At 36.0% G+C, this 16219-nt stretch overlaps 1 protein-coding gene across 8 annotated transcripts in view; it reads left to right on the top strand.

Moving 5' to 3' along the window:
- LOC129780450 (serine/threonine-protein phosphatase PP1-beta catalytic subunit) overlaps nucleotides 1–16219 on the top strand; it is a 179503-nt gene that overhangs the window by 93801 nt on the left and 69483 nt on the right. For 7 of the 8 annotated variants that reach the window (XM_055788745.1, XM_055788743.1, XM_055788741.1 and 4 more), the window contains exon 3: nucleotides 5632–5712. The exons of the other annotated variant lie outside the window; for it this stretch is intronic. In XM_055788745.1, coding sequence (XP_055644720.1) covers nucleotides 5632–5712 — 81 coding nt within the window. The remainder of the gene's footprint in view (nucleotides 1–5631; nucleotides 5713–16219) is intronic. 8 annotated transcript variants of the gene reach the window in all.

Below are 16219 nucleotides of genomic sequence, written 5' to 3'. Positions count from 1 at the left end.
GATTTGCGCCCCAATATTCGTTCAGTGCTTTCCTACCCGTGTCGTCAATAACGGGCAACTAATTCAGTGCCAAGTTACAATTGAGTGACGACCCTACCATAAGGTTGAAAGTCATTATAATACAGAAAAAAATATAGGAGGTTGTGCCCACGACAACATTGTTAACGTAGAACTACGCTGTTATTTTGTTCAAGTCACTCGTTAATAACTTCGGATATTTTTTTAGAGTGCTGCGAAATTTTAGATATAGCCGTAGAATGGTTTGGTCGCCTCGAAGTGTTTTTTTTATTGTAGAATCAGTTGACGTAATTGATTGATGATTCATTCTAGCCCTCGCAGAACAATACACAGGCTAATCGCATGTCACACTTTGTTTCATGTCAATGCATTGAAAATTTACCTCGAACGCTTTCCGGTGGTCTTTTTCGCAATTGACATACACTCGGCTACAGGCGATTATATACTTGTTGTACCAGCAATATTATTCCACATCTCATAACAACATCAATCTTTCTTTGGCACCGAATGGAAACAACAACATTTTTTTTGCAACAATGACAATACTTGCAAGTATCAAATATCATGCTACAGTTTTGTTTAGTCTTAGTCCAATTGCCCCAAACAAGCGTTCAACATAGCATGCATATAGAGTCATACATTGTTGGCTTTAAGCGACTAAGAATATCAACACTTATCATCATTTTGCGCTATTCTCAAAAGAAACGCTTCTGTTAATATTACTGGCCTCGAAAAAAGTTAAATTACTTTCTCATGCTCGAGATAAGCGTAGCTGTTATCCTTAGTGGAGAAAGTTTTGCTACTGGCAAGCGAAACCGAATCACTTACTCATTTACTCAATCGTTTACTTTCTTGGTGAATAAATAAACGGAATAAATTCTGTCTCTCAATAATTTCGAAAAGAGTTACATTGCTTCACTATGATCAAGATTAGCGCAAATGCCATCCTTACTGAAGGAAGTTTTGCGATTGGCACGCGAAACCAAATAACTAACAACATTCAAGCATGACATTCAATATGGTTTGCTTGAAATTCCTCAAATAATTATGTGGCGTGCATTTTTTGCAAATCGTCAAAATCCGTTCGCGGCAAAAATAGTTATTAACGTTAACTTCATTTCATAAAAACGTGACCTGTTTTCTGATTTGGCACCCTTAATGAAAGACGTAGTTCTACGTCAAAAGGTATAATTTTCAGACAGAACCATTGCGAAGCAAGAAGGGAAATAGTGCTGAAAAAGAAAAAAAATGAAAAAGTATTTCAAATTTGTGTCTACGGGAGAAAAGATGAATTGAGATAGTATTTTTCTCTTTATCAATGAGAAGCAAAATCAAATCAAGATTGAACAAAACGCTTATTTTTACACAGGTATTGACGTGATAACAATCGGAAGGCTGGATTGCATTTGTGACAGTGATATTTGTTCATGAGAGGTCGTAGAGTTTCTTGAGTCTCTCTCAAGTATATATCGAACTTACATTCCTTATCCTCTTTTGCATTTGTAAGGACGTTGCCAGGACAATTATTACCTGTTAGAGAGAGCGGAAGAGGAAGTTGTCTAAGAAACATTACTTATCTTCAATGTAGTAATTAACGGAGGTTTTATCATATCACTTCCGGATTCTTTATTCTTGAGCATAAGGGTTTTTTTTATTCCAAAAATTGACAAAATGACAGCCATTTGAATAAACATTAGCTGTTTTTTCAACAAAAATCGCTATTTGAAAAATCATAATAAATGGAAAAATTGAGATATCAAAAACCGGATTCGTATAGTAATGCTACTTCCCTTGAGATGATTGCATAGTTTTTGATGTAACTTTTCAACGAGATGAAATATCGAAAAATCCTTTTGACATAACATTTCTGAAGGTATAAGCGACACTGCACAATGGTTCAGGAGGTGATAAAACATATAACTGTCTTATCTTCATAGATAGAGATATACATAGTTCAACAATGTTGTAGTCTCAATTATTTGAGACAACTTTGTAGAACAAAGTCTCTTTCTATCTCTTGATATAACCGATATAGCGCTTTTTTCTGAGTTGCCTCAAGGTCATCATGAAAAAAAAAAATGGATTTTTGATCTGTCTTTTATATTTAAATTTCAGCTTACGAACTGTATTCGAAAGACTTTTAGAGCTTACTAATACAAACATTTTGCGACGTAGAACGTGTCAATATCTCATCTCTATTCAAAGTTATTGATATTTCTTCCCAAAAAATACGCTCTCTTCATTTGATTTTCATTCTTTCTGGGGCAAACTTAAAAAATGTTTATTGGCAGCATTTGAAGAATATTTCACTCTACATAATTCTACGCTTTAAAAGTCTTTCGAAGACAGTTTGTATGTAAAATTTAATATAAAAAAGTTAAAGTCTCAAATAACTGGAGTCATAATATTTTCGAACTATTTTTATCTCTATCTATAAAGATAAGAAAGTTATATTTTTTGTTTCATCGACAATTTTGGTCATCCTATTTTTGATAACATAAAAATGTGCGCTCTATCATATGCAACGATTTGGCCGAAGACAAATTTTGTCTCGAAAAAAACAGTCGAGCTCTAGATGCTAATTTCCACTCAAATGCACCTCTTGGACTATTGTGCACTGGAATAGAAATCACAGGAAAATATTTTATAGTTCTCATCCGGTAAATTGTGCTTCGCCGCTACGTTACTTGCTCACTTTTGAGCCATTTGTTTCGCCATCCTCAATCAGAGCTTTCTGCCATTCTTCTCTGTCGTAACTTTTAAAACGATTTACTAGTTTTCAATATTTAGCTACAACTGAAGGCTCACAAGACGGTTAAAATGTCAGAAATTCAGAAAGAAATGTCTTATTTGTGATTGGTACTTCAAAACTATCGCGCATCTCCATTAGTTAAAAGAAGCTGGACAGAACCAATGGAGACGCATAGTAATTTTAACGCAAAACATGACAAAATATCAATATAACATCCATTCCAATATAGCATCCATGTCCATTAGGGTGCCAATGAATGTATTGGAAAAAATCGACCTTAAAATTTGAAAAAGTTACCCTATACAAAATGTTCACCACCTCGAAAAAAACACCATATGCAAAATTTCCGCTCAATTGGACTTAAGAGAGAGTGGCGCAAAGCGATCAAAGTTTGAGTTTTTTGAAAATTGAAAATTCACTCAAGGGAGAAATAAAGCAGGCAAGAAATACGACCAAGCGCAAAACAAAATTTCGAGATAACAGTAAATCTCGACAAGTCATGCAACTTTAAGACATGGCATCAACAGTTTTGTTTAAAAAACCCGATTTTCGGTGATTTTTCGATTTTCAAAAAACTCAAACTTTGACCTTTGAAAAAGTGTTAAAGTTAATGCAATATCTAGTGTTCATTGATGTAACATTTCATAGATGAATCTCAAACAAATTAAAGATAAAAATTATGTCGGAAGATTACATAAATGATTGGAATTTTCAACCAATTTTAATTTTTTTTGTTTTATTCGAAAATAAAATCATGATTTTTTAAACCAATTAGGCTTCCAAAGAAATTAATATCGTTGAAAATAAATGTTGACCATCTTTGTGTTGTTATAGAATAACTACGTCCACGCAACCATCATCAGCGATGGAGAACGATCCACGGTCGAAATAAGATCGATTCATCCATACAACTGCTCTGCTCTGCAAGAAACATCGGGTTGCTGTTCTATAAACAACAATGATCAATATCAACTGTCTCCGCTATGTCCGGTCTGCTGAACAATGGAAGAATAGATAGAAAACCCTTACGCCTAAATGGCTACTACAGTGTAATTTACCATAATGTAATGGAACAGAAAAACCTAACGCCTAAATGGCTACTACTACTACTACTGTGTAATTTACAATTTATAGAAACATAAACATATGTACATGTACACGATAAAAACCCGGCTCTGTTACAGATAAAATGCTAATGAGCCTAAGAAATAAATAAATGGGATAAAAAAAAAATAAATGTTCACAACTCAGCACGATTTATAATTTTTTTCACGAGTGTTAATCTCACATTAGGAAAAATAGAGTTTAAGTGGAACGGAAAATCAACCGAAAATGTAGTTGTCTATGCAAATTTGAAACAAGCAAAAATTCTCGATTATATTTCAAAAGGTTAGTCAGAAACTGGTTGTTTGCATAGTCCCCTTATTCGTTTTCTTTTTTGCTAGAAGCGCGATATAATTGACGCTTCTTTAACGTAGACAAGAATTCGAAATCTGGTGAGATTGTTTCTGGCCTATAGTGTTGGTGCAGTGAATAAAACACAACGGTCCCGATATGTGTGTGTATATTGTCATGTAGAGGTTTTTTAACTGACACATCATCTGAAAAATTGCCAGTGTTATGCAATCATTCGAAAAAGCGCTTAATTCGCAAATGTTAATAGCAACTGTAATCCTTGTAGACGATAATTTGTAGCGAGTGGTGTAAACATCAAAAACCCCTTGAAACGGTTAGGTATACTTTTAATTTGCATTTGCGTCATTGTATCGTAGCTAGGGTTTACAATTTAACCAAATCCTTTTTAGTGGAATTAATTCTATTACTTTGTTACAATTTTCGCTGCAATTGAAAAGTAAACAGTAAACTCTCCAACAATGTAAAAACATTTCAACAATGGATTATATACACAAAGGAACCGACTCCTCAGCTGGGAACCGATGTCAAAATCAATCGACCAAACGAGCTGGAATAATCCCTTTATTTTTACCACTAACCGACAGAGCTCTGGTAATTCTGTTTCATCTGACCTTCCACTTTCTCTAGCTGGTGCCGACAAGAAGTAGTGGTTTTAGTCCACTACCGTAGCTTTTGTTTACATGTATTTTTTCATCTGCGGCTTGGGAAAATGCAAGCCCCAATCGTTGCTGTTCGTTTTGCCCTTAGTCTCAATATATACAAAAAAAAACTTTCCCAGGTGATGGGATTGTGCTCTGCTGCTGTTACGTAAACGTATACATCGTCATTCAGGATACATTAAGCATTCCATCCAACATCCACCATCGCGAACGCTTCGCCCAACACAAGAATACCACCCTCGGAACGCTACTCGAAAAGTTCGAGTCTGTGTGAAATCTTGTGAAATTAGCGCCCCTATCATCTCGCATCCGATTTCCTTTTCTTTTTCTTTTTGTTGTTCCACCCCGTCCTCTGCCTCCCTCCGTGAACCACCGCTCTGCAAATAATGAATGAATATTGTTGAATGATTTATTAACATTTCGTTCTTGATGTTTCTTTTTCTTCTCTTTTTTCTCTGCTGCTTTGTGCATTCTGGATTGTGTTTCGTTCACTCACATACAAATTGCTGATGCGAAAAAAAATCGTCTGTGAAATATCGTACCTCAAAAAAAAACACACCACCACATCATCACTCCGTCGATCCGTGTGCGCCTGTGTGTGTGTGTTTGTTTCCCTCACTCTGTGTATGTATTGTGCACGAAATTGTGTATACCATTGCGGCCGAGATGGAACTCAAACTCTCCGGAATGGAATTTCGACCGATTTGTGACCAAAAAAAATCGAATAAATGAATATAATATGAAACAAAAAATTCATCAAACCGCGCGACGACTTCCACGATATAGCACACAAACTACAACAGCAACAGACACAGGAAACTCGGAAAAAGGGGAAACTGAAAGACATATTCTCGTCAGATTTTATGGGTATTTTGAAAGTATTTGATCGCTACCAAAAATATATATTTTGTAGATTGAATGGAATGCCCTTGTTTTTTCGTACGGAATGTTCGAATGAAAATAGTGCGCTTGGTTTCTTGCTCCTTCTTTTCTCACATGTCCTCTACTATTTCCTATTGATTGTGTGTAGTTCGTTCCATATCTCTTCATTCTATTTATCTCTCTCTTTTCTTATCTGTGTTTGACTTTCTATTTACCGATTGCGGTTTCATGATGTGCCTGTTATTCATTGGGAATGCGCTAGTTGTCGTTCATTTGTGGAGAATGTTTTATTATTCAAGAAATTTGACAATAATATTAGTTGTTTTTGGAAGTTTTCTTCTTTTCATTAGGGAACAGATCCCAATAAAATCGAAGTTTTCATGATCGATCGCGATGCATGATCGAACGGAATGAATATTCGATTAGTTTGGGTCCTTTTTATCAAATTATATTGATCTGTTTTGCAGTTGAACAATTCATCGTTTTCGGATCCATATTATAACAATATCTTCCAAGCTATTTTGGACCTAAATTCAACAATATTTTTCATCCGTATAAGTTCATTTTTTAACATCGACCAGGAGGTTGAAGTAGATAACTTAGCAACCTGATTTTAACCCTTTCTCTACGGCAGTGTGCTCCGTCGGAGTGCTACCACTGAACGACACTTGTGTGATCGTACATACAGGTCGTCGCGCGGATGTCGCCTATAGACGACACTTGTAGTGAAAGGGTTAATCCTTAGTTGGTACACTAACGTGTCTAGAGGAACTCCGCCGTCTTCAGGTAATACTCATTCCGAATTAGCACTTAGTTGAGATTTCCATGTCAAATGATATGCCTCGATTGTATTCTGAGTGACAACTTCGAGAACACGCGTGTATCAGTACAAGCCGGAAAATGTAGTTGACGGAAATAACTAGGTAGACCAGAGATCAAGCTCGAATCTCTCATCACGACATGTCTGGCGTAAACCCCTCGGTCATGGGAACCACTATAGCTAGTATCTGCTAGTAACAAAAAAGACAAATCCAACATCTACCAAATCCTAAAACGATTCCATGAACACTGTCCATTCGGGTTGAGCCATTGGTCGAAACAGAGGGAACCTTACGCCAGAAGATAGAAGGATCGTTGAAAAGCTAACCAGTAAATACCATGTCTTACGCTGTAAAGTCCGACGGATCCGTTGCGAAGAAATCTTCCCATACAAATGAGCAACCACACTGTACTCTCAAGCATAACGTTAACAACTGGATTGTACCCTCAAAACACGTAAGTTCAAGAAATCATTGTTGGTGAACGATGATCTCCAGGTCATGAAAGGGTACGTTCTCAAAAATTACAAATTCCATAAAACGTAAGATTCTTTCGTCGTCCATCATAACTTAGGGGTTTCCTGGATTCAACAAGTGGTCAATGTAAGTTTTAAAAGAATTTCATTCACCCGAATGTAACATTTATCCTAATATCACATAAACTCGAACGTACTATTTACGTGAAAAATTCCCCGGTTTCATCATTGGAATATATTTCTTATTAATGATAAGCTTCTTTAAAATGATGTTAAAATGACTATGACATGACTACGCAATAACTATGATGTGCTGACTACCTGAACATGACACAAATGTTGCTACACGATACACATTCAATTCACTCACTTGCTCGCTCTAACGCTCATTTACTCTCTCATCCACCTCATTCACCCTCACTCACTTCCTTCTTCGCTCTCATTCACTCATTCACTTTCCCACTCACTACGTTTTCCTCTCTCTCTTCCAGAGTAATCTGTTCGCCTATGACAGCTCAACCAATCAGAGATAAAAATAATAGAGCTTTGCGATATTAGAAAGAATTTCAAGAGCTTCATTCAATCGAACAACATTTTCGTTTTCCTCTATCTCACCTCTACTCTCACATACTTACTCATACACTCTCATTCACTCCTAAGTTCCCGTTTTTTCTTACAGAGTAATCTGTTCGCGTTTGACAACTCAATCAAAGCAAAAAATACAGCTTTGCGATAATAGAGACTATTTCAAGAACCTCATTCAACCGAACACCATCCTCATTCTCATCCTCACTTCCACTCTCGTTCACTTACTCATTCACTCTCACTAACTCACAACTCAACGAATGAGAGACTAAAATAATAGTGCTTTGCGATATTAGAGAACATTTTAAGAGCCTCATTCACCGAACACTATCATCATTCTGATTCTCGTTCTTCTCTATCTCACTTCCATCATCACTTACATACTGATTCACTCCTATGTTCTTCTATTTTTCTTACAGAGTAATCTGTTCACCTATGACAACTCAATTAAAAAAAAATACAGCTTTGTGATATTAGAGACCGTTTCAAGAACCTCTTCTCATTTTCATTCTTATTCTTATTCTTATTCTCATTCTCATTCTCATTCTCATTCTCATTCTCATTCTCATTCTCATTCTCATTCTCATTCTCATTCTCATTCTCATTCTCATTCTCATTCTCATTCTCACTCTCATTATCATTATCATTCTCATTCTCATTCTCATTCTCATTCGCATTCTCATTCTCATTTCCATTCACATTCTCATTCTCATTTCCATTTACATTCTCATTCTCATTCTCGTTCTCCTCCACCTCGCTTCCACTCTCACTTACTTACTCATTCACTTTCACTCATTCTAGCATCTCCTATTTTTCGTGCAGAGTAATCTATTTGACAAAAAAAAAATACAGCTTTGCGACATCAGGAAGCATTTCGAGAATCTCATTCAACTGAACACCATTCTTACTTCTACTCTCACTCACTCAATCATTCACTCGCACTCACCCACTTGGTTCCCATCTCCATATTCCATAGTAATCTGTTCCCCTCTCTTTCTTTTAGAGTAATATTTTCGTCTATGACAACTCAATCAATCAGAGATGAAAATACACCTTTGCGATATTAGAGAGTATTTTAAGAACCTCATTCAACCGAACACCTTTCTCATTCTCCTCATTCCCACTTAAACTCTCACTCCCTTACTCATTCACTCTCACTCAATCTCTATGTCTCCCTCTTATTCTACCATAGTAATCTGTTTGTGAAAACTCAATTAATCAAGAATATATGAATCACAGTTAATCTGTGATCTGTGTACGAGTTAAAAAACAATACGTTTTATGATATCAGGAACTTTTCAAGAATTTCATTCATTCGAAAAACATTCTCATCCTCATTCACAATGTTATTTTCCTTCTCATTCTCATTCTCATTTTCATCCCCACTCACATTTTATTCTAGCTCCCACTTTCACCCACTCTTATTCTCACTCTCACTTCCATTCTTACTCACTCATTCACTGAGTCACTCAGTCTCATTCTCCTCCAAAGTAATCTGTTCGATTTTTACAACTCAATAACTCAGATATTAAAAACAGTACAGTTTTGCGATATTATCTCATTCTTCCGGACACCAATTTATCGAATGGTCCAAAGCCCATGTTAATGTATAAATGGCGTCTCAATCTTGAAGAGCAGCACGACAAAGGAAGAAATAGGCGCAGGGTTTCTCCTGTATTATTGTGAAATTTGGTCATCACAATTTTCCATTTTATTTCGCATGTTCCATGTTTTTTTTTACGTTGTATTGAATTAATATTATTGATTATCAAGGTATTTGACAAAAATCGTGATCTGACTTCGTTGGAATGTTCTGTATCCAGCGAAAAGTTACGTTCGTGTGAATAATAAGGTCGGGTAAATGGAGAGCGAATACAACAGCCGAGCCGAGCATTGTGCGAAAAATGAACACAATACGAGCAACGAAAAAGTTATTCTACAGCATGACAACGCTTGGCCTCACATTGCCGAACAGGTTCATACCTACTTAGAAACACTCGAATGGGAAACGCCACCCTACTTGCCAAACATATATTGAACAAACAAAAAATGGCTTGATTCTGCTAAATGTATTGTGAGTACAAGAACGTGCGTATACAACCTCAAGTAAGAATAAATTTCTTCAAAGAAATATATCTACAAGAGCGCAAAAGCGAAAATCGGACCAGAAACTCCGGGCTAACCACTCGAACTCGGGAATTACCGGTGCGACGCAGAATGCTGGCGTTAAGACTACCAGTCTAAACAACTTTACCAACAAAAACTAATTATTGACCCATACGATGTACAGAGAAACACAAGAACCAAGTACAAACTCCTCAAAAAATTAGTTAAAAATGGGGGGCAGAGGCGCGTTTGATGCATGAAAACAACGATGACTCACGGAAACGGATACTGCCGAACGATAAAAATGGATAGGATACATCTTGAGTGGTCTCGAAGGTTCGTGTGTGCAATGAATGAGATATGTTACGAGAACAAGATTTAGACCTTTCAGTAGCTACATGATTGCTGTTACATGCGGATAACTTTATTCTCACGGCCAACAACAACAATCTAGAACTTCTTGAAAGTCATCTAGAGAATATCAGATCAAAAATTCCATCGGCGTTCAGAAACTCGTTCAACCCGGGTTTGAGTATAATCAATGTTATAACCTTCGATAAAAAATCTATCAAGTAATATAACCAAAAAGGCTCCCGATTCGTAGTTGTTTATCCCTCGAGCTAGTTTTGATTCTTCGGACAGAGCTTCTTTGTTGGGTTGAATACTACACGGGCTTTAATACGTCGTCTCATAAATCATATGACAAACTGTTGAAAATCTCTCTCTTGCTCTCTGGATAGTAACCTCATTAGATTTTGAGCCTATCTTTGGGAGCAACATTTTGCAGGCCCACATAGAGCATAAAAGAATTCATACGATCTATAGAAAACCTAGCTTGAAGGTTTTGCATACCTCATGAAAAACTTATAGAATTTAACTTGAAGAACAATTGTAACGTCTGCTTGCTGTTAATATTCTTGTGTTCATAAATGTAGTGTGTAGAGCGAATTGTTCCGGTGGGTGGATTTGTTTTCCATTACTCAAAATTCCAAAGTTGAGTATATTTCTTCGGAAAATTAGGTACCCGTATTTCCTTCGGAACCTTGTTATGTTATACATTTGTAATCGATTTTCTTTTATTTTGTTATCTTATTATTACTAGGGTAGTTCGGAATTGGTAGATGGAATTGGCTAGTTTGAACGGTATGCGTATAGAGTTACATACCAAATAATTACCGAACGAATCTGTACACGGTAATTGTTTGGTGCAAATTAATTCCAAATTTCTAGCTAGTGTTGATTTTCGTTGATTTATTAGATTTGTTAGCTGTCGTTCACATAACACACACACACACACGCACACGAATTCTTGACTAAAACATTGTTTTCCTATCTTTTTCAGGTAAGTGTGAACACCACGGATGACAACTCGAATGACAACGAACCAGCATTGGTTTGGTTCTCTAGCAGGCTCATTAGGACACTGTTGCTAATTACGCGATAAAATGTTAACGTTTTCTCGGGCGAAGCTGCCACGAGAGAATTGCTTGCAGGATTGTGATGGAAACTTTTTCTGAAGACAGCAGGAGAACATCGTGAAGGACGGAGTCCACTCGAGTATGTTTTCGAGTGGTGGTTCCACTTTACGCTGATGGTGTGCATATTACTTCTATTCCACTGCTAATACACTGGATTTTAGTGATGCTACCTCGAGATGGTTATACTTCTAGGTGTTTTCCCATGTGAAAGAGCGGACATGCACGGAGAGAGCATTATCAACCTTGATAGTCATGACAAATTGCATCTTAGTAACATATTCAACAGATTGCTAAACAGGCTCATAACATTTGCATTCTGATTACGGATTTCAAAAATTCAGAGTACTGATTATTGCAGATAGTTATTGCTTATTCAGGTGTCATATAAACAATCCAAATTCTAGATTTCACAATTTTGAATTCAGGATTCTTGTCTAAATCTAGATTCATGATTGTAAATTACACATTTTGGATTGAAATCTCAGACTCCGCCAGCAAATTCTGATTCCAAGACTAGATTCAGGCTTGTTTCGGATTACCCCAACACTTATAACCCACTCCGAATTCCAGATTTTATATCCCTTAATTAAAAAAAAAAGAATTTTCATTGGGATTCTAGTTTTCAGACAACAAACTTTGAATTCAGTTTTCATATACCAAGATTTCAGATTCCTCATTGATTTTTGATACTGATAATTTAAATATATATTTACATTTATACTCTAGAAAAAAAGCATTAGTCTGGAGATCAATATTTCAAGAATTTACTAAACTCAGAATAAGTGAATGAAATTTGGTATCAAAGTTTTCTTAAGGCTTATGTTCTCTCCCTTGGATGATTTTTCGGTTTTCAGGAAGCTGAAATGGCTTTGTGACAATTTGCGTAAATGAAGTACAATTGAGTTGATATTTTGCATAGGGCATTTTCTAATGGGAATCAACGTTTTGCAGGAAGTCTCGCTCGATAATTCGCAGGTCGCTCTTTTCCAATACATTTATTGTAATTCCATATACCCACACATTTATTGTAATTTATTGTAATTCTGGATTCTAATATAAAACTAATTAGTCGAATCTATAATCTGGAATATACCGGCAGAGCTTCCTATGATTGGAGAACAGAAATTGAAAAATGATACACTATCTTCTAGAGATGCTTTGTATTGGTCCACTTTTTACCTGCTTTCCCTGTTAGACCCTTCGGCTTGAATACGTAAAACAGTACTCTGTTTTTCGATGTTCAAAAAAAAAAGTCAAAATACGGCGGTTATATGAACTTTTTAAAAAATTTTGAAGCAAAAATCGTCACGTGGAATGCTCGTATAAAATCGTAAAGCAAAAATATAGCAAACAGCAATGCTACGCGATAGAAAATACATTTTACATAAAACAAAATCACTTCATATTAGTAGGTGCAATTCCAAATGAAATCGAACTAAAAATGCCGATTTTAAAAACTTGTATTCGAACGAAAGTTTGTATTCCGTTTGGGTTGGAGGAAATATGAGTTTTCCAGAGCATTTGGTAATTTTTTGGCTGTGTAACTTTTGTAACTTTTGAAAAAGGCATATCGAAAAATCTTTGATAATTTATATCTCAAAAACTATGAGTCCTACCGAAATAGTGTCTTGAAAAGAGTTATAGAGTATTGAAAAGTAAATACTCTTTTCAATACTCTATAACTCTATAAAACTCTATAAATGTGTTCAAGATGGTAAAACTTTTTTTGACGACCTTTGTGAAACATCGAATTTTTATGAATTTTCGAAACATCGAATTTTTGTATGTTAACAATCATTTTTAACCACAAATTAGTATTGTGATTCAAAATAAAAAAGCTCATTCTCAATCTCCTTCTAAATGCAGCAATTTTCGAAATATTTGAAAAAACATTTCTAATTTATTCTCTTTTTCAATTTTATTTTTTTTAAACATATATATATAGTTTTTAATTTTTTTGAAAATTAATTTTAAAAATTTTAAATAGAAGTCATGTAGAAAATTTAAAAAAAGCTCATTAGAAATCTCCTTCTAAATGTAGCCATTCTCTAGATATTTAAAAAAATATTTTTAATTTATTGTCTTTTTCATAGTAAATATTCCCTTTTAATATGTTTGTCGTGTTATACCGTCATGTACATGAAATTTTATGAATTTACTTATAATTTCCAACAATTTTTCCAGATACATCATTATGGTAAAAATATATGTTTAGGAGTTACGTTGAAAAACATTTGAAGACATGTTGGTTATTTCGTGTTACACAATCAAAACACGAACAGTAGAATTGAAATCCCAACAACACCTTGTTGATTCAACCGGACGTTATGGGTTCTCAGCTGTCGTAGTTTATGGCGTTCAATCATAATACGAAACGTATATCATTTAAACTCCAACAGTTTAGTTCTGGAATCCATACCCCATATATACAGTATTGCTGCCAGCTGAGCCACTAGCAAAAAAAAAGCGCATATTTATGTACGAACTCCTGCACTATGAAAGCAAACTATTGTTAGTAGATGTGGTGGATCGACTGGAATTCGATGACGAAGCTCTCCGTCGATCGGTTGCAACCAGATAAGCCCCATGCTCAACCCGATCGGGCTCAATGTTTATTATGAATTTAAAAAAACGAAACGAACGCAGCAGTTGTCAGTATGATTTAGAATTTAGTAAACGTCAACATTTTACGCCAGCTTTGCTTGCCGGCGGACCACGAAGTGAAGACGTGGGACGAATCCCGTTTGCTTGCGCCAATAGTAATAACACCCAGTTGGATGGATATTTTTAAACTGCTGTAAAACTGTCGTATCCGTTGGGTAAATATGAGAATATGAGGCAACTTGGTGCGTCCGATCGAATTGCGTGCGCACGTGATAGCCATCAAACATGTGTTAATGGACTACGCATGCAGAATGTACACAAACAGGACGTGATTAAATGACAGCTTGCTCCGGTTGGGGAACGATAGTTTTAATTAGTTCTGATAAATCAAATCAACTCTTTCCAGAATTGCGATTCGTGTTGATTGGAGGTAATTTGACCAATCGCCACCATTCCTATAATGCAATGCGCTATGAACCGATGCAGCAATGGTATAATAGCATTGACAGTGAAGCCATAACTCTCCGGTGCAAATCATCAGCTGAATTGCGCTCTCCATCATCGTATTATCACGTCCAAGCGAGGCGGCAGCAGCTATCTGTCACATAACTCATTTCGTTTTGCGCAGGTAATGGATCCCCTGAAACCACCGGAGCGACCTTCCGCCCTTGTTACCATCACCGCCGCGTTCAAGGTGTTCACGCGGTCGGTCGTGGATGATTACTACGGGTGAAGATCTAGATCCGGTGGGGGAAGGTAAGGTAAGGTGGTGGATAAGCAAGCGGCAGCCGCACGAACGGTGGTGATGTGATAATAAACCACAGCGCAATTTACGCGTCTGAAAAGAGAGAACATACGTATATCGCACCAAAATGGGAATACTTTGGAGTATCTGCTGCTCAATCGCACCCCAGTGGGAGGTGTTTGGAGGCGGAATGCGAAATGTGAGAATATGTAAATCTTGCAGATGAAATAAGAAAAACTGTACGGTATTTTAATCTGCTCGACGGCAACAGGCTTATAATTTATAACTTACATACCGAGGTGCCATCCATTCGTTTGTGGCTGACTATGTTTGGGTTTTTATCATCAACAGGCGCATTCTGTTGTTGGCAATAGTTCCCCGAATAGAAAATGATGTAATGTGTGTTAATTATCCATATTGAAAATCACGGTATTTATATGACGACTTGTTTTGGAACGGTATCAATTAGCAACAAATTGTGTTCCAATGACTAGAAAACAAATTCAAAATATTAGAACACAAAAAATATACTGTCGCGATGATCTACGCCGTTTTTTTTACCTTGGACATATAGAGGCAGCAACCCAAAATCTAAATATTCATTATCCTATGTACAATTTTAAATACGGTTCATTTCATTTAGAAGGGCCGTATCCAAAGTAACTGATCTTTCTTGATAACTCGTAACATAAAAAAATCGTAACTTGTAGTTCATCTGTCTGATTGAATTATGATGTTGAAAAGTCAATAACCTTTTCAGAGAAAACAAAATTTTGAATACAAAAGTTGAATTTAATATTAGAAAACTTTGAGAAATTCATGAAATATTAATACCTGAGAGGGCCACGTTTGCTGATTTTGCGTGGAATGGTTCTATAATCTATATAAATAAAAATGCAAGGCAAAATCTGTTGGTAAGCGGAAAACCCGAAGAAGGGATGGTCCGATTTTAACCTTCTTTATTTTGTTGTATTCGTCTCTTCCCGTAGATCAATATAGTGAAGAGAAAAATAGGAAAATTTTCGGAAAATCCTGAAGGAAGGTCGGAAAATTCGGAAAATTGAATTCCCACATGTTCGAAAATTACATCATAGTAAGCGTTGTTAGTCCATTCGATATTTGCGCTATCGAAATTGATCTTTGTTCGTAAGTGGAAATGGATTTTCAGGCGAAATAACGCATTTCCATATCTTATATCTATATAAATACAAATGTAAGGCAAAATCTGTTGGTAAGCGGAAAACCCGAAGAAGGGATGGTCCGATTTTAGCCTCCTGTATTTTGTTGTATTCGTCTCTTCACGTAGATCAATATAGTGGAGAGAAAAACCTGAAAATTTTCGGAAAACTTTGAAGGATGGTCGGAAAATTGAATTCCCACATGTTCGAACATTACATCATGATAAGCGATTTTAGTTTTTTTTAGTTAAGCGGTTTAGATTTATAAATAAAAATGAAAGGCTAAATGTGTTGGTAAGCGAAAAACCCGAGGAAGGAATGGTACAATTTGAGTCATCTATATTTCGTTGTATTCGTCTCTTCCCGTAAATCAATATAGCGGAGAGAAAAATCGGAAAATTCGGAAAATTGAATTCCCATATGTTCTACAATTAACTAAGTGTTGTCAGTTCATTTGAGGTTGGATATATTTTCAGACGGAATAACGCATTCCTATATCTTC

This window comes from Toxorhynchites rutilus, chromosome 3 (genome assembly GCF_029784135.1).
Source record: "Toxorhynchites rutilus septentrionalis strain SRP chromosome 3, ASM2978413v1, whole genome shotgun sequence".
In the NCBI taxonomy this organism is placed as follows: domain Eukaryota; kingdom Metazoa; phylum Arthropoda; class Insecta; order Diptera; family Culicidae; genus Toxorhynchites; species Toxorhynchites rutilus.
This window is presented reverse-complemented; position numbering and strand designations above follow the sequence as displayed.